Here is a 22,500-nt window from a genome sequence, read left to right on the forward strand (position 1 = left end):
ACAATCTGGCACAGAACAAAGGGAGGAGTGGGCTTATAAGACACATGAGGGTAATAGGGAACAGGTGGAAACAATCAGGGAACCGGGATGACGTCAGACTGATGACACAAAAAGAAGGACAAGTGACCTGAAACGAGAGGAGAGTTACTTTTCAAACTAAAACATGCACATCACAAGACAGAAAAAACCAAGACAAGACATCCCTCACCGCGGTGTGACACAAGATGAGTCGGGTGTGTTTTGACCTCCGCGGCGGAGGCTCCACCGAACCCCTGAGGCTGACTCACCAAACCCCTAGGGTTCGATCGAACCCAGGTTAAGAACCACTGATCTAGACCCTGCGGCCTGGATGACCGGTTTCAGACTTTTTTAGGGAAAGTAGTCTGATATTTGAGTCAAAATGGAAAAGCAAGATAAAAAAATGATTAGAAATAAATGTTAAATATCAATAACTTAAAAGATCCTGCATTGTATCTCTTTAAATTATGGTGTGTAGCTTCATACAGTATTTATTGTACGCATTTATATAAATACTCTCCATTGTTTTGAACAACAGCTCATTGCGGACCTGGAGAACAACAAGATGTTCTCTGATGACCTGGAATGTCAAAAACTGCTGATGGAGGCCATGAAGTACCATCTTCTGCCTGAGCGCCGTCCCATGTTCCAAAGTCCAAGAACCAAACCCAGAAAGTCCACAGTGGGGGCTTTGTATGCTGTAGGAGGCATGGATGCCACCAAAGGTAGTAGTCATCTACAGTACAAATCCAAGGATGCCTCTAAAGTAGGATTCATGCATTTAGGCTCCACCACCATTGAGAAGTACGACCTGAGGACCAACACCTGGGTCCCAGTGGGAGTCATGAACGGACGCCGACTGCAGTTTGGTGTGGCCGTGATAGACAACAAGTTGTACGTGGTTGGTGGACGGGATGGACTTAAGACGTCCAACATGGTGGAGAGTTACAACCCTGTCAACAAAGTGTGGTCAACCATGCCTCCCATGTCAACACACCGACACGGACTTGGTGAGTGGACTTAGACCTAAATCTACAAAACCCAAAACCAGTGAAGTTGGCACGTTGTGTAAATCGTAAATAAAAACAGAATACAATGATTTGCAAATCCTTTTCAACTTATATTCAATTGAATAAACTGCAAAGACAAGATATTTAATGTTCCAACTGAGAAACTAAATTTTCTTTTTGCAAATAATCATTAATTTAGAATTTAATGGCAGCAACACATTGCAAAAAATTTGTAACAGGGGCACTTTTACCACTGTGTTACAGTTTGGGAACTGAGAAGACCAATTTTTGAAGCTTTTCAGGTGGAATTCTTTCCCATTCTTGCTTGATGTACAGCTTAAGTTGTTCAACAGTCCGGGGCCTCTGTTGTGGTATTTTAGGCTTCATAATGCGCAACACATATTCAACGGGAGACAGGTCTGGACTACAGGCAGGCCAGTTTAGTACCCACACTCTTTTACTATGAAGCCACACTGTTGTAACACGTGCAGAATGTGGCTTGGCATTGTCTTGCTGAAATAAGCAGGGGCGTCCATTATGACGTTGCTTGGATGACAACATATGTTGCTCCAAAACCTGTATGTACCTTTCAGCATTAATAGTGCCTTCACAGATGTGTAAGTCACCCATGCCTTGGGCACTAATACACCCCCATACCATCACAGATGCTGGCTTTTCAACTTTGGGCCTATAACAGCCCGGATAGTTCTTTTCCTCTCTGGTCCGGAGGACACGACGTCCATAGTTTCCAAAAACAATTCGAAATGTGGACTCGTCAGACCACAGAACACTTTTCCACTTTGCATCAGTCCATCTTAGATGAGCTCGGGCCCAGCGAGGTCGGCGGCGTTTCTGGGTGTTGTTGATAAATAGCTTTCGCTTTGCATAGTAGAGTTTTAACTTGCACTTACAGATGTAGTGACAAACTATAGTTACTGACAGTGGTTTTCTGAAGTGTTCCTGAGCCAATGTGGTGATATCCTTTACACACTGATGTCGCTTGTTGATGCAGTACCGCCTGCGGGATCGAAGCCCCCGGGCATGCCGCTTGCTCACGCATTTGTTGACAAAGTGGCGACCCTCGCCCTATCTTTGTTTGTGAATGACTGAGCATTTCATGGAAGCTGCTTTTATACCCAATCACGGCACCCACCTGTTCCCAATTAGCCTGTTCACCTGTGGGATGTTCCAAATAAGTGTTTGATGAGCTTTCCTCAACTTTCTCAGTCTTTTTTAACCACTTGTGCCAGCTTTTTTGTAACATGTCGCAGGCATCAGATTCCCAATGAGCTAATATTTGCAAAAAATAACAGAGTTTCGCTAAATATCTTGTTGAATATAAGTTGAAAAGGATTTGCAAATCATTGCAATCTTTTTTTATTTACCATTTAAAGGGGAACATTATCACAATTTCAGAATGGTTAAAACCATTAAAAATCAGTTCCCAGTGGCTTATTATATTTTTCGAAGTTTTTTTCAAAATTTTACCCATCATGCAATATCCCTAAAAAAAGCTTCAAAGTGCCTGATTTTAACCACCCGTCCATTTTCCTGTGACGTCACATAGTGAAACCAACACAAACAAACATGGTGGAAAGAACAGCAAGCTTTAGCGACATTAGCTCGGATTCAGACTCGGATTTCAGCGGCTTAAGCAATTTAACAGATTACGCATGTATTGAAACGGATGGTTGTAGTGTGGAGGCAGGTAGCGAAAACGAAATTGAAGAAGAAACTGAAGCTATTGAGCCATATCGGTTTGAACCGTATGCAAGCGAAACCGACGAAAACGACACGACAGCCAGCGACACGGGAGAAAGCGAGGACGAATTTGGCGATCGCATTCTAACCAACGATTGGTATGTGTTTGTTTGGCATTAAAGGAAACTAACAAATATGAACTAGGTTTACAGCATATGAAATACATTTGGCAACAACATGCACTTTGAGAATGCAGACAGCCCAATTTTCATCAATTAATATATTCTGGAGACATACCCTCATCCGCGCTCTTTTCCTGAAAGCTGATCTGTCCAGTTTTGGAGTTGATGTCAGCAGGCCAGGGAAGCTAGGGTCGATAGGGGGTTTAGCTCGCTCGTCTGCGGGAACAAACTGCCGCCATTGCTTGCCGTGCTAGCGAGGCCCTTTGTCCCTGAATTGCTCACACACTCCGGCAGATTCAATGGGGGTCTGGCGGCAGATTTCTTTGACTTTATCGTTGGAAATGCATCTGCTTTGAGTGTCGCAGGATATCCACACATTCTTGCCATCTCTGTCGTAGCATAGCTTTCGTCGGTAAAGTGTGCGGAACAAACGTCCAATTTCTTGCCACTTTCGCATCTTTGGGCCACTGGTGCAACTTGAATCCGTCCCTGTTCGTGTTGTTACACCCTCCGACAACACACCGACGAGGCATGATATCTTCAAGGTACGGAAAACAGTCGAAAAAACGGAAAATAACAGCTGGTTTGACTCGGTGTTTGTAATGTGTTTGAGAAAATGGCGGATTGCTTCCCGATGTGACGCCACGTTGTGACGTCATCGCTCCGAGAGCGAATATTAGAAAGGCGTTTAATTCGCCAAAATTCACCCATTTAGATTTCGGAAATCGGTTAAAAAAATATATGGTCTTTTTTCTGCAACATCAAGGTATATATTGACGCTTACATAGGTCTGGTGATAATGTTCCCCTTTACACAACGTGCCAACTTCACTAGGTTTTGTATCTATAGTATCTATCAGCAAGGCACTATGATCTTGGAGGGGCTTGGGCTCGTTTTGTTCGAAAACTGCCAAGCGGCCTCAGGGGGGGGGGGGGGGGGGGTCATACCCCTTTTCAGAATGTCACAGTACATTCTGGAATTCATGTTCCTGAATGGACCGCAGAACTCGTTCAGCTCCAGACCATGGCACTCCCCACCACAATGCGTAACAGTAAGCTGTGTATTAGAGATGCGCGGTTTGCGGACACAACCGCGGAGTCCGCGGATTATCCGCGGATCGGGCGGATGAAATTAAAAAAAATAAGATTTTATCCGCTCGCGGGTCGGGTCGGGCGGATTAATTAGATTTTTTTTTTTGTTTTTTTTTTTTTGTTTGTTTTTTTGCGGGTGGCAGTTAAACCAATTGGTAAATATATATACATAGTTAAATGTTGTTACCCACATACGAAAAACGAGCAGGCACCTGCAGCATATGCCACAACAGAAGAAAAAAAAAGAAAAGAGATGGACACTTTTACGGAGCGGAGAAGGGACGCCTCGCCGGGGTCCGGGACCGAGGCCCCTTCCCCCGAGAGGGCCCCACCGGGAGCCGTAGCTGAGGCGATCCGCGAGAAGGGCCCGACGCACGTCCAGGGTCACTACCGCGCCCACCGCACCGACACCCCGCCTCGTCCGCTTTCGCCGCGGCCGGCGTCACGCGCAGCAGGTAAGCAGCTTACCTGCCCGCCACCCCCGTGGCCGGGGGCTCGTAACAGGGGTCACTCCGCGCGCTCCGCCCGCGCAGCTTACCTGCTTGCCACCCCTGTTGCCGGGGGCGCGTAACAGGGGTCACTCCGCGCGTAGTGCGCTCATGAAAGGGGTGGGGCTCACCCTGGTTGATATAGAGAGCAGGACGGTGGCCATGGAATTTCATTTAAGGTTTGTGATAAACCATCAAACTCATTCGTTAAAAGGACTCTATAGTAATATAAAGCGAAATTTTCTGGACATTATCATGCAAGAAAAGTTTATTTTTGGGATCGCGATCACCGCGTAATGATTTTTAAAGGTTGCATTACATTATTAACTGTCCCATGTGATCAGCCAGTGCGATTGGAAGTCCATGCTCAATTATTGCCTCCGTAAATAAAACTTCGGCATTTATCACATCCAAAGAATCTGTTTGGGCGACGAAAAACGTTGAAAGTTTTCCACTTGTATCGCTAGCAACGGCATTAGACTTGTGTTTTTTTGTCCCAACGTGGTCTTTTACATCGCTAATTCCTCCGTGTCCGATCGAAAATTTTTGTCTGCACAAGGTGCAATTCGCGTAGTTTTCACCCTTTTTTTTTTTTTTTTATTAATATTAGATATATAACAACGGGCGGATGGCGGGCGGATGCAGTTTTGATCAAACGTTACATCGGGTGGATGGCGGATGGATGACGACTTTCTGACGCGGTTGCGGATGAGATAAATTGCCTATCCGCGCATCTCTACTGTGTATCAATATAGTCCTGGAGTACTAAGTACTTCAAAAGGTGGTGGATCATGAATGTTTAAGTCATCAAAGCTGCAAATGTAACCACTTTACCTTTTTAAGCCGAGCCAGAACAACAAAGTTTAGGAGGAATGTTTTCCGGATGCTTGCTCCGGGCGGGCAGCGCCGGCGTGCAAGAAATTACACATTGCTTTGGAGCTGCACCTTTTGATATTTCCCATTTCCACGATCAAAGCGTGGCGGACTGCTCCGGCCCCCCTTGCTTCTCCTCGCCCCTTCCCAAACAAATCTCATATCAGGAGCCTTTTTTGATTCACAGTTGAAAGAGGTCTGGGTAACAGAACATGGAGATCTTGTCAAAGCATCCAGCTCTGTGTGAGGGGGGGGCTTTGGCGAGCCAGAGCGAGATCACACTTTCCAGATCACCTGGGTGTGTGTCTGATGTTTGCTTCGGTTCCTATCTTATCTGCTGTGATGTGCCGTGCATATTTCCAGTCTAAATATAAGTGTTTGCCCACGTTCCCCGCTGCCGGCTGTGCGCATGGAGAGCCAAGACGAGGGAAAAAAATGTATTTCTTTTTGCCTCCCGAAAACCCTCACTTTGAAAATAACACAAGAGTTTCGCTTGAAGATTTGTTCCGTGGCCTCTCTAAATGCTGCGTTGTCCTCCGGGCCTCTCGCCAAACTCTCATGTTGTGTCAAAGCAGAATTGTTGCTGTTGCTTGTTACTGGACTCTCACTATTATGTTAGCTCTACTATAGACTGGACTCTCACACTATTATGTTAGATCCACTATGGACTGGACTCTCACACTATTATGTTAGATCCACTATGGACTGGACTCTCACTATTATGTTAGATCCACTATGGACTGGACTTTAACACTATTATGTTAGATCCACTATGGACTGGACTCACACCATTATGTTGGTTCCACTATGGACTAGACTCTCACATTATTATGTTAGATCCACTATGGACTGGACTCTCACACTATTATGTTAGATCCACTATGGACTGGACTCTCACACTATTATGTTAGATCCACTATGGACTGGACTCTCACTCTATTATGTTAGATCCACTATGGACTGGACTCTCACTATTATGTTAGATCCACTATGGACTGGACTTTAACACTATTATGTTAGATCCACTATGGACTGGACTCACACCATTATAGTGGTTCCACTATGGACTGGACTCTCACATTATTATGTTAGATCCACTATGGACTGGACTCTCACACTATTATGTTAGATCCACTATGGACTGGACTCTCACACTATTATGTTAGATCCACTATGGACAGGACTCTCACCATTATGTTAGCTCTACTATAGACTGGACTCTCACACTATTATGTTAGATCCACTATGGACTGGACTCTCACACTATTATGTTAGATCCACTATGGACTGGACTCTCACTATTATGTTAGATCCACTATGGACTGGACTTTAACACTATTATGTTAGATCCACTATGGACTGGACTCACACCATTATGTTGGTTCCACTATGGACTGGACTCTCACATTATTATGTTAGATCCACTATGGACTGGACTCTCACTATTATGTTAGATCCACTATGGACTGGACTCTCACTATTATGTTAGCTCTACTATAGACTGGACTCTCACACTATTATGTTAGATCCACTATGGACTGGACTCTCACTATTATGTTAGCTCTACTATACCCTGGACTCTCACACTATTATGTTAGATCCACTATGGACTGGACTCTCACTATTATGTTAGATCCACTATGGACTGGACTTTAACACTATTATGTTAGATCCACTATGGACTGGACTCACACCATTATGTTGGTTCCACTATGGACTGGACTCTCACATTATTATGTTAGATCCACTATGGACTGGACTCTCACTATTATGTTAGATCCACTATGGACTGGACTTTAACACTATTATGTTAGATCCACTATGGACCGGACTCACACCATTATGTTGGTTCCACTATGGACTGGACTCTCACATTATTATGTTAGATCCACTATGGACTGGACTCTCACACTATTATGTTAGATCCACTATGGACTGGACTCTCACACTATTATGTTAGATCCACTATGGACAGGACTCTCCCCATTATGTTAGATCCACTATGGACTGGACTCTCACACTATTATGTTAGATCCACTATGGACTGGACTCTCACTATTATGTTAGATCCACTATGGACTGGGCTCTCACTATTATGTTAGATCCACTATGGACTGGACTCTCACTATTATGTTAGATCCACTATGGACTGGACTCTCACACTATTATGTTCGATCCGCTATGGACTGGACTCACACCAATATGTTAGATCCACTATGGACTGGACTCTCACACTATTATGTTAGATCCACTATGGACTGGACTCACACCAATATTTTAGATCCACTATGGACTGGACTCTCACACTATTATGTTAGATCCACTATGGACTGGACTCTCACACTATTATGCTAGATCCACTATGGACTGGACTCTCACACTATTATGTTAGATCCACTATGGACTGGACTCTCACACTATAATGTTAGATCCACTATGGACTGGACTCTCACTATTATGTTAGCTCCACTATGGACTGGACTCTCACTATTATGCTAGATCCACTATGGACTGGACTCTCACTATTATGTTAGCTCCACTATGGACTGGACTCTCACTATTATGTTAGATCCACTATGGACTGGACTCTCACTATTATGTTAGATCCACTATGGACTGGACTCTCACACTATTATGTTAGATCCACTATGGACTGGACTCTCACACTATTATGTTAGATCCACTATGGACTGGACTCTCACTATTATGTTAGATCCACTATGGACTGGACTCACACACTATTATGTTAGATCCACTATGGACTGGACTCTCACACTATTATGTTCGATCCACTATGGACTGGACTCACACCAATATGTTAGATCCACTATGGACTGGACTCTCACACTATTATGTTAGATCCACTATGGACTGGACTCACACACTATTATGTTAGATCCACTATGGACTGGACTCTCACACTATTATGTTCGATCCACTATGGACTGGACTCACACCAATATGTTAGATCCACTATGGACTGGACTCTCACACTATTATGTTAGATCCACTATGGACTGGACTCACACCAATATGTTAGATCCACTATGGACTGGACTCTCACACTATTATGTTAGATCCACTATGGACTGGACTCTCACTATTATGTTAGATCCACTATGGACTGGACTCTCAAACTATTATGTTAGATCCACTATGGACTGGACTCTCACACTATTATGCTAGATCCACTATGGACTGGACTCTCACACTATTATGTTAGATCCACTATGGACTGGACTCTCACACTATTATGTTAGATCCACTATGGACTGGACTCTCACTATTATGTTAGATCCACTATGGACTGAACTCTCACATTATAATGTTAGATCCACTATGGACTGGACTTTCACATTATTATGTTCGATCCACTATGGACTGGACTCTCACTATTATGTTAGATCCACTATGGACTGGACTCTCACTATTATGTTAGATCCACTATGGACTGGACTCTCACACTATTATGTTAGATCCACTATGGACTGGACTCTCACTATTATGTTAGATCCACTATGGACTGGACTCTCACACTATTATGTTGGATCCACTATGGACTAGACTCTCACACTATTATGTTAGATCCACTATGGACTGGACTCTCACACTATTATGTTAGATCCACTATGGACTGGACTCTCACACTATTATGTTAGATCCACTATGGACTGGACTCTCACTATTATGTTAGATCCACTATGGACTGGGCTCTCACTATCATGTTAGATCCACTATGGACTGGACTCACACACTATTATGTTAGATCCACTATGGACTGGACTCTCACACTATTATGTTCGATCCACTATGGACTGAACTCACACCAATATGTTAGATTCACTATGGACTGGACTCTCACACTATTATGTTAGATCCACTATGGACTGGACTCACACCAATATGTTAGATCCACTATGGACTGGACTCTCACACTATTATGTTAGATCCACTATGGACTGGACTCTCACTATTATGTTAATCCACTATGGACTGGACTCTCACACTATTATGTTAGATCCACTATGGACTGGACTCTCAAACTATTATGCTAGATCCACTATGGACTGGACTCTCACACTATTATGTTAGATCCACTATGGACTGGACTCTCACACTTTTATGCTAGATCCACTATGGACTGGACTCTCACACTATTATGTTAGATCCACTATGGACTGGACTCTCACTATTATGTTAGATCCACTATGGACTGGACTCTCACACTATAATGTTAGATCCACTATGGACTGGACTCTCACTATTATGTTAGCTCCACTATGGACTGGACTCTCACTATTATGCTAGATCCACTATGGACTGGACTCTCACTATTATGTTAGCTCCACTATGGACTGGACTCTCACTATTATGTTAGATCCACTATGGACTGGACTCTCACTATTATGTTAGATCCACTATGGACTGGACTCTCACACTATTATGTTAGATCCACTATGGACTGGACTCTCACACTATTATGTTAGATCTACTATGGACTGGACTCTCACTATTATGTTAGATCCACTATGGACTGGACTCACACACTATTATGTTAGATCCACTATGGACTGGACTCTCACACTATTATGTTCGATCCACTATGGACTGGACTCTCACACTATAATGTTAGATCCACTATGGACTGGACTCTCACTATTATGTTAGCTCCACTATGGACTGGACTCTCACTATTATGCTAGATCCACTATGGACTGGACTCTCACTATTATGTTAGCTCCACTATGGACTGGACTCTCACTATTATGTTAGATCCACTATGGACTGGACTCTCACTATTATGTTAGATCCACTATGGACTGGACTCTCACACTATTATGTTAGATCCACTATGGACTGGACTCTCACACTATTATGTTAGATCTACTATGGACTGGACTCTCACTATTATGTTAGATCCACTATGGACTGGACTCACACACTATTATGTTAGATCCACTATGGACTGGACTCTCACACTATTATGTTCGATCCACTATGGACTGGACTCACACCAATATGTTAGATCCACTATGGACTGGACTCTCACACTATTATGTTAGATCCACTATGGACTGGACTCACACACTATTATGTTAGATCCACTATGGACTGGACTCTCACACTATTATGTTCGATCCACTATGGACTGGACTCACACCAATATGTTAGATCCACTATGGACTGGACTCTCACACTATTATGTTAGATCCACTATGGACTGGACTCTCACTATTATGTTAGCTCCACTATGGACTGGACTCTCACTATTATGTTAGATCCACTATGGACTGGACTCTCACTATTATGTTAGATCCACTATGGACTGGACTCACACACTATTATGTTAGATCCACTATGGACTGGACTCTCACACTATTATGTTCGATCCACTATGGACTGGACTCACACCAATATGTTAGATCCACTATGGACTGGACTCTCACACTATTATGTTAGATCCACTATGGACTGGACTCACACCAATATGTTAGATCCACTATGGACTGGACTCTCACACTATTATGTTAGATCCACTATGGACTGGACTCTCACTATTATGTTAGATCCACTATGGACTGGACTCTCACTATTATGTTAGATCCACTATGGACTGGACTCTCACACTATTATGTTAGATCCACTATGGACTGGACTCTCACACTATTATGCTAGATCCACTATGGACTGGACTCTCACACTATTATGTTAGATCCACTATGGACTGGACTCTCACACTATTATGCTAGATCCACTATGGACTGGACTCTCACACTATTATGTTAGATCCACTATGGACTGGACTCTCACTATTATGTTAGATCCACTATGGACTGAACTCTCACATTATAATGTTAGATCCACTATGGACTGGACTTTCACATTATTATGTTAGATCCACTATGGACTGGACTCTCACTATTATGTTCGATCCACTATGGACTGGACTCTCACTATTATGTTAGATCCATTATGGACTGGACTCTCACACTATTATGTTAGATCCACTATGGACTGGACTCTCACTATTATGTTAGATCCACTATGGACTGGACTCTCACACTATTTTGTTGGATCCACTATGGACTAGACTCTCACACTATTATGTTAGATCCACTATGGACTGGACTCTCACACTATTATGTTAGATCCACTATGGACTGGACTCTCACACTATTATGTTAGATCCACTATGGACTGGACTCTCACTATTATGTTAGATCCACTATGGACTGGGCTCTCACTATCATGTTAGATCCACTATGGACTGGACTCACACACTATTATGTTAGATCCACTATGGACTGGACTCTCACACTATTATGTTCGATCCACTATGGACTGGACTCACACCAATATGTTAGATCCACTATGGACTGGACTCTCACACTATTATGTTAGATCCACTATGGACTGGACTCACACCAATATGTTAGATCCACTATGGACTGGACTCTCACACTATTATGTTAGATCCACTATGGACTGGACTCTCACTATTATGTTAGATCCACTATGGACTGGACTCTCACACTATTATGTTAGATCCACTATGGACTGGACTCTCACACTATTATGCCAAATCCACTATGGACTGGACTCTCACACTATTATGTTAGATCCACTATGGACTGGACTCTCACACTATTATGTTAGATCCACTATGGACTGGACTCTCACTATTATGTTAGATCCACTATGGACTGGACTCTCACACTATTATGTTAGATCCACTATGGCCTGGACTCTCACATTATTATGTTAGATCCACTATGGACTGGACTCTCACATTATTATGTTAGATCCACTATGGACTGGACTCTCACACTATTATGTTAGATCCACTATGGACTGGACTCTCACACTATTATGTTTGATCCACTATGGGCTGGACTCTCACATTATTATGTTAGATCCACTATGGACTCAACTCTCACACTATTATGTTAGATCCACTATGGACTGGACTCTCACCATTATGTTAGATCCACTATGGACTGGACTCTCACACTATTATGTTAGATCCACTATGGACTGGACTCTTAACACTATTATGTAAGGTCCACTATGGACTGGACTCTCACATTATTATGTTAGGGGGGGGTCACCCACATCTGTGGTCCCCTCCAAGGTTTCTCATTGTCATACCACTGGGTTGTGAGTTTTTCCTTGCCCTTATGTGGGCTCTGTACCGAGGATGTCATTGTGGCTTGTGCAGCCCTTTGAGATTTAGGGTTATATAAGTAAACATTGATTGATTGATTGATTGCTGAAGTATGAATGAAATAAGTTTATTTCGGTCATATAATCAACCCATCCATCCATCCATCCATTTTCTACCGCTTGTCCCTTTTGGGGTGGCGGGGGGGTGCTGGAGCCTATCTCAGCTGCATTCGGGCGGAAGGCGGCGTACACCCTGGACAAGTCGCCACCTCATAATCAACCATCAACCATTTTGTGTGATCAGTTTAGCAGCACAGATTATACTGTATATATTTAACAATCATACACATTTTGCACACAAAAAAGAAAAGAAAAAGAATGACCAAAAAAGGAATAGGCTGAAGCCAAGGCTTATATTTGCCTATCCTATACCTTCACTTAAAATTAGATTGCCCGGAACATCAACGTTCAAAAAAATCAATGGGATGAAAGTAGAGATGTCCGATAATGGCTTTTTTGCCGATATACTCTTAATTACCGATTCCGAATTCAACCGATACCGATATATACAGTCGTGGAATGAACACATTATTATGCCTAATTTTGTTGTGATACCCCCGCTGGGTGCATTAAACAATGTAACAAGGTTTTCCAAAATAAATCAACCCAAGTTATGGAAAAAAAAATGCCAACATGGCACTGCCATATTTATTATTGAAGTCACAAAGTGCATTATTTTTTTTAACATGCCTCAAAACAGCAGCTTGGAATTTGGGACATGCTCTCCCTGAGAGAGCATGAGGAGGTTGAGGTGGGCGGGGTTGGGGGGGGGGGGGGTTTCGGGTAGCGGGGGGTGTATATTGTAGCGTCCCGGAAGAGTTAGTGCTGCAAGGGGTTGTGGGTATTTGTTTCTTTTGTGTTTATATTGTGTTACGGTGCGGATGTTCTCCTGAAATGTGTTTGTGATTCTTGTTTGGTGTGTGGTTCACAGTGTGGCGCATATTTGTAACAGTGTTAAAGTTGTTTATACGGCCACCCTCAGTGTGACCTGTATGGCTGTTGACCAAGTATGCGTTGCATTCACTTGTGTGTGTGCAAAGCCGTAGATATTATGTGATTGGGCCGGCATGTAAAGGCAGTGCCTTTAAGGTTTATTGACGCTCTGTACTGTGTGAATGTGTGTGTGAATGGGTGAATGTGGTAATACTGTCAAAGCGCTTTGAGTACCTTGAAGGTAGAAAAGCGCTATACAAGTATAACCCATTCTCCCTACGTCCATGTACATAGCGGCGTTTTAAAAAATCATAAATTTTACTTTTTGAAACCGATACCGATAATTTTGAAACCGATACCGATCATTTTACATTTTAAAGCATTTATCGGCCGATAATATCGGACTGCCGATATTATCGGCCGATAAATGCTTTCTAATTCAAACCGTTCCAACTTCAAACTGTTCAGCCTATTTGGGAATCGCTTGCTTTCTCTTGACAAATTCCAAAAAATTCCCAGATTTCCAGGTTTTCCGGGACATTTTTCCCACTCAAAACTTGGCCATTTTTCAAACTTCCGCCCTTTCCTAATTTTTTAACCGATTCACACCATTCCACCTTCAACACTTTTCACCATCCTAAAAATTCAAACTACTTTTTTTCCAAGTTCAAAAAAATTCCAGGATTTTCTAGAATTCCTGGTTTTCCAAAGCCCTATTTCCACCTTTTTTTTTTGTCCTCCCACATTTTTCAACCCACTTCAACCGTCAAAAAATTCCACTTAATTAAAACAAAAAACAAATATGTTTTTTGAACTGGAAAAAATTCCCGGTTTTCCCAAAATTCCAGGAATTCCGTAATACCTTTTCTCAATTCAACATGTTACTACTTCAACATTTCTCGACCAATTTGAAACATTTCCCAACCAAACATTTCAACGTATTCAAACTATTCAAGTCACTATGACACTATTTCCACATTCACCCATTCACACACTGATGGCGGGAGCTGCCATGCAAGGCCATAACCACCACCCATCAGGAGCAAGGGTGAAGTGTCTTGCTCAAGGACACGACGGACGTGACGAGTTCGGCAGAAGGTGGGGATCGAACCAGGAACCCTCAGGTTGCTGGCACGGCCACTCTCGCAACAACGCTACGTCGCACTCATTTTGACAGATTTTTGAGCGCCGTGTGCAATGTTCTATATTCTCAATGGAACATTATAAGTTTTGATTTTGTTTACTGCCGTCATATTGCAGTCTATGTAGTGAGTCTTATTCTGCGTTGTGTAGTTTTTTTTAAATAAAAGACACTTCACTATGCCGTCATTTCACTATTTATTGGTAACCTTCCAACTCAAATGTCCGAAGCAAGAGGAAGTAACAAACATTCATTCATATAAAAATAATAACAGATTAAATTACATTAACAAAAACGTTTGATCACAAAAAAATAATAATGCACAAATCCACATATCTGCGTTGGAAACACAAAACACCCACACACAGGCCTCAGATTTCTGGCGGACTGATTTCTGCTCCTGTGTGGTGTAAATACCATGCGTAAATGCGACCAAACAATTCACACAGTCGACGCTCTACTCCTTAATTAACAAAATTGTGCAGAAAAATTACTTAAAACAACACGTCCCTTGTACACACAACATTATTGTGTTAACTATACGTGCCAAAGTAGTTGGGAAAGGGCATGTTCACCACTGTGTTACATGGCCTTTCCTTTTAACAACACTCAGTAAACGTTTGGGAGCTTCTCAGGTGGAATTCTTTCCCATTCTTGCTTGATGTACAGCTTAAGTTGTTCAACAGTCCGGGGGTCTCCGTTGTGGTATTTTAGGCATCATAATGCGCTACACATTTACAATGGGAGACAGGTCTGGACTACAGGCAGGCCAGTCTAGTACCCGCACTCTTTTACTATGAAGCCACGTTGATGTAACATGTGGCTTGGCATTGTCTTGCTGAAATAAGCAGGGGTGTCCATGGTAACGTACATTGGATGGCAACATATGTTGCTCCAAAACCTGTATGTACCGTTCAGCATTAATGGCGCCTTCACAGGTGTGTAAGTTACCCATGTCTTGGGCACTAATACACCCCCATACCATCAAACATGCTGGCTTTTCAACTTTGCGCCTATAACAATCCGGATGGTTCTTTTCCTCTTTGGTCCGGAGGACACGACGTCCACAGTTTCCAAAAACAATTTGAAATGTGGACTCGTCAGACCACAGAACACTTTTCCACTTTGTATCAGTCCATCTTAGAAAAGCTCAGGCCCAGCGAAGCCGACGGCGTTTTTGGGTGTTGTTGATAAACGGTTTTTGCCTTGCATAGGAGAGTTTTAACTTGCACTTACAGATGTAGCGACCAATTGTAGTTACTGACAGTGGGTTTCTGAAGGGTTCCTGAGCCCATGTGGTGATATCCTTTACACACTGATGTCGCTTGTTGATGCAGTACAGCTGCTTACGTGCAGTGATTTCTCCAGATTCTCTGAACCCTTTGATGATATTACGGACCGTAGATGGTGAAATCCCTAAATTCCTTGCAATAGCTGGTTGAGAAAGGTTTTTCTTAAACTGTTCAACAATTTGCTCACGCATTTGTTGACAAAGTGGTGACCCTCGTCCCATCCTTGTTTGTGAAAGACTGAGCATTTCATGGAATCTACTTTTATACCCAATCATGGCACCCACCTGTTCCCAATTTGCCTGTTCACCTGTGGGATGTTCCAAATAAGTGTTTGATGAGCATTCCTCAACTTTATCAGTCTTTATTGCCACCTTTCCCAACTTCTTTGTCACGTGTTGCTGGCATCAAATTATAAAGTTAATGATTATTTGCAAAAAAAAAAAAATGTTTATCAGTTTAAACATCAAATATGTTGTCTTTGTACCATATTCAACTGAATATGGGTTGAAAATCATTGGCAAATCATTGTATTCCGTTTATATTTACATCTAACACAATTTCCCAACTCATATGGAAACGGGGTTTGTACAAAGTACAATTAATACCAGAATTAGGCGCACTGGCGATTTTTGAGAAAATGAAAGGATTTTAAGTGCGCCTTATAGTCCGAAAAATACGGTATGATATAATCTAATTTATTATTCTCATCAAAAACATAATGGTATTACAATAATGTTAACTTCTGTGGCTCTGTGCTTTTTGATTGATTGATTGATTGAAACTTTTATTAGTAGATTGCACAGTACAGTACATATTCCGTACAATTGACCACTAAATGGTAACACCCCAATAAGTTTTTCAACTTGTTTAAGTCGGGGTTAATCATCAGAGTATATACATTGAATTCTTTACATTCGGGGGTTAGGTCTGGTTGATATCAGCACTTCAGTCATCAACAATTGCATCATCTGAGAAATGGACATTGAAACAGTGTAGGTCTGACTTGGTAGGATATGTACAGCGAGCTGTGAACATAGTGAGCTCAGAAAGCACAAGAACAAGTATATACATTTGATTATTTACATTTGATTATTTACAATCCGGGGAGGTGGGATGTGGTGGGGGGAGAGTGTTAGTCTAGGGTTGCAGCTGCCTGGAAGTGTTCTTTTAGTGCGGTTTTGAAGGAGGATAGAGATGCACTTTCTTTTACACCTGTTGGGAGTGCATTCCATATGGATGTGGCATAGAAAGAGAATGAGTTAAGACCTTTGTTAGATCGGAATCTGGGTTTAACGTGGTTTGTGGAGCTCCCCCTGGTGTTGTGGTTATGGCGGTCATTAGTTTGACATGTACTTCGGTATCAGGGAGGTGTAGCGGATTTTATAGACTAGGCTCAGTGCAAGTTGGTGTATTGTGCTAAAATTTGCTTCAGGTTTGAGGTATTGCTTCATTAGCCTTTAGGCTTAAGCCTTAAAGGGGAACATTATCACCAATATATACCTTGATGTTGCAGAAAAAAGACCATATATTTTTTTAACCGATTTCCGAACTCTAAATGGGTGAATTTTGGCGAATTAAACGCCTTTCTATTTTATATACAACGTGACGTCACATCGGGAAGCAATCCGCCATTTTCTCAAACACCGAGTCAAATCAGCTCTGTTATTTTCCGTTTTTTCGACTGTTTTCCGTACCTTGGAGACATCATGCCTCGTCGGTGTGTTGTCGGAGGGTGTAACAACACGAACAGGGACGGATTCAACTTGCACCAGTGGCCCAAAGATGCGAAAGTGGCAAGAAATTGGACGTTTGTTCCGCACACTTTACTGACGAAAGCTATGCTACGACAGAGATGGCAAGAATGTGTGGATATCCTGCGACACTCAAAGCAGATGCATTTCCATCGATAAAGTCAAAGAAATCTGCCGCCAGACCCCCATTGAATCTGCCGGAGTGTGTGAGCATATCAGGGACAAAGGACCTCAGTAGCACGGCAAGCAATAGCGGCAGTTTGTTCCCGCAGACGAGCGAGCTAAACCCCCTGGATGCCTTGGTTCACATCGTCCCTTATGCCACCGAAGATGATCAAGAGAAGAATATCGACCCTAGCTTCCCTGGCCTGCTGACATCAACTCCAAAACTGGACAGATCAGCTTTCAGGAAAAGAGAGCGGATGAGGGTATGTCTACAGAATATATTAATTGATGAAAACTGGGCTGTCTTTAAAAAGGGGAACCGGAGGGTGTGTTCTAACTATCGTGGGATCACACTCCTCAGCCTTCCCGGTAAGGTCTATTCAGGTGTACTGGAGAGGAGGCTACGCCGGATAGTCGAACCTCGGATTCAGGAGGAACAGTGTGGTTTTCGTCCTGGTCGTGGAACTGTGGACCAGCTCTATACTCTCGGCAGGGTCCTTGAGGGTGCATGGGAGTTTGCCCAACCAGTCTACATGTGCTTTGTGGACTTGGAGAAGGCATTCGACCGTGTCCCTCGGGAAGTCCTGTGGGGAGTGCTCAGAGAGTATGGTGTTTCGGACTGTCTGATTGTGGCGGTCCGCTCCCTGTATGATCAGTGTCAGAGCTTGGTTCGCATTGCCGGCAGTAAGTCGGACACGTTTCCGGTGAGGGTTGGACTCCGCCAAGGCTGCCCTTTGTCACCGATTCTGTTCATAACTTTTATGGACAGAATTTCTAGGCGCAGTCAAGGCGTTGAGGGGATCTGGTTTGGTGGCTGCAGGATTAGGTCTCTGCTTTTTGCAGATGATTTGGTCCTGATGGCTTCATCTGGCCAGGATCTTCAGCTCTCACTGGATCGGTTCGCAGCTGAGTGTGAAGCGACTGGGATGAGAATCAGCACCTCCAAGTCCGAGTCCATGGTTCTCGCCCGGAAAAGGGTGGAGTGCCATCTCCGGGTTGGGGAGGAGATCTTGCCCCAAGTGGAGGAGTTCAAGTACCTCGGAGTCTTGTTCACGAGTGAGGGAAGAGTGGATCGTGAGATCGACAGGCGGATCGGTGCGGCGTCTTCAGTAATGCGGACGCTGTATCGATCCGTTGTGGTGAAGAAGGAGCTGAGCCGGAAGGCAAAGCTCTCAATTTACCGGTCGATCTACGTTCCCATCCTCACCTATGGTCATGAGCTTTGGGTTATGACCGAAAGGACAAGATCACGGGTACAAGCGGCCGAAATGAGTTTCCTCCGCCGGGTGGCGGGGCTCTCCCTTAGAGATAGGGTGAGAAGCTCTGTCATCCGGGGGGAGCTCAAAGTAAAGCCGCTGCTCCTCCGCATCGAGAGGAGCCAGATGAGGTGGTTCGGGCATCTGGTCAGGATGCCACCCGAGCGCCTCCCTAAGGAGGTGTTTAGGGCATGTCCGACCGGTAGGAGGCCACGAGGAAGACCCAGGACACGTTGGGAAGACTATGTCTCCCGGCTGGCCTGGGAACGCCTCGGGATCCCCCGGGAGGAGCTGGACGAAGTGGCTGGGGAGAGGGAAGTCTGGGCTTCCCTGCTTAGGCTGCTGCCCCCGCGACCCGACCTCGGATAAGCGGAAGAAGATGGATGGATGGATGGGCTGTCTGCACTCTCAAAGTGCATGTTGTTGCCAAATGTATTTCATATGCTGTAAACCTAGTTCATAGTTGTTCGTTTCCTTTAATGCCAAACAAACACATACCAACCGTTGGTTAGAAGGCGATCGCCAAATTCGTCCTCGCTTTCTCCCGTCGTTTTCGTCGGTTTCGCTTGCATACGGTTCAAACCGATATGGCTCAATAGCTTCAGTTTCTTCTTCAATTTCGTTTTCGCTACCTGCCTCCACACTACAACCATCCGTTTCAATACATGCGTAATCTGTTGAATCGCTTAAGCCGCTGAAATCCGAGTCTGAATCCGAGCTAATGTCGCTATAGCTTGCTGTTCTATGCGCCATGTTTGTTTGTGTTGGCATCACTATGTGACGTCACAGGAAAATGGACGGGTGGTTAAAATCAGGCACTTTGAAGCTTTTTTTAGGGATATTGCGTGATGGGTAAAATTTTGAAAAAAACTTCGAAAAATAAAATAAGCCACTGGGAACTGATTTTTAATGGTTTTAACCCTTCTAAAATTGTGATAATGTTCCCCTTTAAAATAGACAAACAGTGATTTCAATATATTGTGGATTTAGCACCTTGTATTAACATATTTTATAGGAAAAGTTATGTGCATAAACTAGGCGACAACGCTGCATTGATCAGGTGTTACGTATATTTAAAAGCCTGCATTGGGAGTCTGGAGTAACCCTCCGTGCGTGCAGGTATCGCTGTGCTGGAGGGCCCCATGTACGCTGTCGGCGGCCACGACGGCTGGAGTTATCTCAACACGGTGGAGCGCTGGGACCCGCAGGCCCGGCAGTGGAACTACGTGGCCAGTATGTCCACACCACGGAGCACCATGGGAGTGACTGCGCTCAATGGGAAGTAAGTTGCTTGACCTTCTTCTGACCTAAACGCTAGATGTGCAATATGTAAGGAAAAACTTCCTGACCATCTGCTGCTTTTGTTTCCAGTCGATGGAAAATATGAAGCCATAACAGACAGCTCATAGAATAAAGAAAACAAAAACATACCACAGTGTCAGTCAGACCGTCACTGCAATTGGAATGTGTTACTTGATGTAGAAGTACACACCCCGTTTCCATATGAGTTGGGAAATTGTGTTAGATGTAAATATAAAAGGAATACAATGATTTGCAAATCCTTTTCAACCCATATTCAATTGAATGCACTACAAAGACAAGATATTTGATGTTCAAACTCATGAAGTTTATTTTTTTGTTTGCAAATAATATTAACACGTGCCAAAGTAGTTGGGAAAGGGCATGTTCACCACTGTGTTACATCACCTTTTCTTTTAACAACACTCAATAAACGATTGGGAACTGAGGAAACTAATTGTTGAAGCTTTGAAAGTGGAATTCTTTACCATTCTTGTTTTTTGTAGAGCTTCAGTCGTTCAACAGTCCGGGGTCTCCGCGATCGTATTTTACGCTTCATAATGCGTCCAGACAGGTCTGGACTGCAGGCGGCCCAGGAAAGTACCCGCACTCTTTTTTTTACGAAGCCACGCTGTTGTAACACGTGCTGAATGTGGCTTGGCATTGTCTTGCTGAAATAAGCAGGGGCGTCCATGAAAAAGACGGCGCTTAGATGGCAGCATATGTTGTTCCAAAACCTGTATGTACCTTTCAGCATTAATGGTGCCTTCACAGATGTGTAAGTTACCCATGTCTTGGGCACTAATGCACCCCCATACCATCACAGATTCTGGTTTTTAAACTTTGCGTCGCTAACAGTCTGGATGGTTCGCTTCCCCTTTGGTCCGGATGACACGATGTTGAATATTTCCAAAAACAATTTGAAATGTGGACTCGTCAGACCACAGAACACTTTTCCACTTTGCATGAGTCCATCTTAGATGATCTCGGGCCCAGAGAAGCCGGCGGCGTTTCTGGATGTTGTTGATGAATGGCTTTCGCTTTGCATAGTAGAGCTTTAACTTGCACTTACAGATGTAGCGACAAACTGTATTTAGTGACAGTGGTTTTCTGAAGTGTTCCTGAGCCCATGTGGTGATATCCTTTAGAGATTGATGTCGGTTTATTGATACAGTGCCGTCTGAGGGATCGAAGGTCACGGTCATTCAATGTTGGTTTCCGGCCATGATTTCTCCAGATTCTCTGAACCTTTTGATGATATTATGGACCGTAGATGTTGAAATCCCTAAATTTCTTGCAATTGTACTTTGAGAAACGTTGTTCTTAAACTGTTTGACTATTTGCTCACGCAGTTGTGGACAAAGGGGTGTACCTTGCCCCATCCTTTCTTGTGAAAGACTGAGCATTTTTTGGGAAGCTGTTTTTATACCCAATCATGGCACCCACCTGTTCCCAATTAGCCTGCACACCTGTGCGATGTTCCAATTAAGTGTTTGATGAGCATTTTTTTTAACTTTATCAGTATTTATTGCCACCTTTCCCAACTTCTTTGTCACGTGTCGCTGGCATCAAATTATAAAGTTAATGATTATTTGCAAAAAATAAAATGTTTATCAGTTTGAACATCAAATATGTTGTCTTTGTAGCATATTCAACTGAATATGGGATGAAAATGATTTGCAAATCATTGTATTCCGTTTATATTTACATCTAACACAATTTCCCAACTCATATGGAAACGGGATTTGTATAATCCATATTATAATCCAGTATTAATGCAGTATTTTTTAAGATGAAATGCAGTTTGTTTCATGCCAGGTATTTGATGTTACAATATCAAAAAGGTTTAAAGCGCTGGTGTGGAATGTTGTGAGCACTCAGCATAGTTGTGATGCAGACCAGGAATTTGAGTGTGAAGTATCGAGGACATAGTTGCACAACTTCAAGTACATTCTTGAAAAAAAAGAAAAAAAAAAGAAACAAACTGGAGCAACATATTAGTGAGATGTGTAATGTTTTAACGTTATGGATTTTGGTTGCATAATTAATCATCAAATTGACTTTGTGGTTTTAATT

The 22,500-nt window shown here is 43.1% G+C and overlaps 1 protein-coding gene across 5 annotated transcripts in view; it reads left to right on the top strand.

Moving 5' to 3' along the window:
• The window catches only part of klhl4 (kelch-like family member 4), a 219,765-nt gene that overhangs the window by 168,785 nt on the left and 28,480 nt on the right, over positions 1 to 22,500 (top strand). For 3 of the 5 annotated variants that reach the window (XM_061930205.1, XM_061930206.1, XM_061930203.1), the window contains 2 exons: positions 557 to 1,028; positions 20,245 to 20,407. In XM_061930205.1, coding sequence (XP_061786189.1) covers positions 557 to 1,028; positions 20,245 to 20,407 — 635 coding nt within the window. The remainder of the gene's footprint in view (positions 1 to 556; positions 1,029 to 20,244; positions 20,408 to 22,500) is intronic. The other 2 variants (XM_061930204.1, XM_072912422.1) reach the window with 1 other exon arrangement.

Source organism: Nerophis lumbriciformis, linkage group LG36 (genome assembly GCF_033978685.3).
Source record: "Nerophis lumbriciformis linkage group LG36, RoL_Nlum_v2.1, whole genome shotgun sequence".
In the NCBI taxonomy this organism is placed as follows: Eukaryota; Metazoa; Chordata; class Actinopteri; order Syngnathiformes; family Syngnathidae; genus Nerophis; species Nerophis lumbriciformis.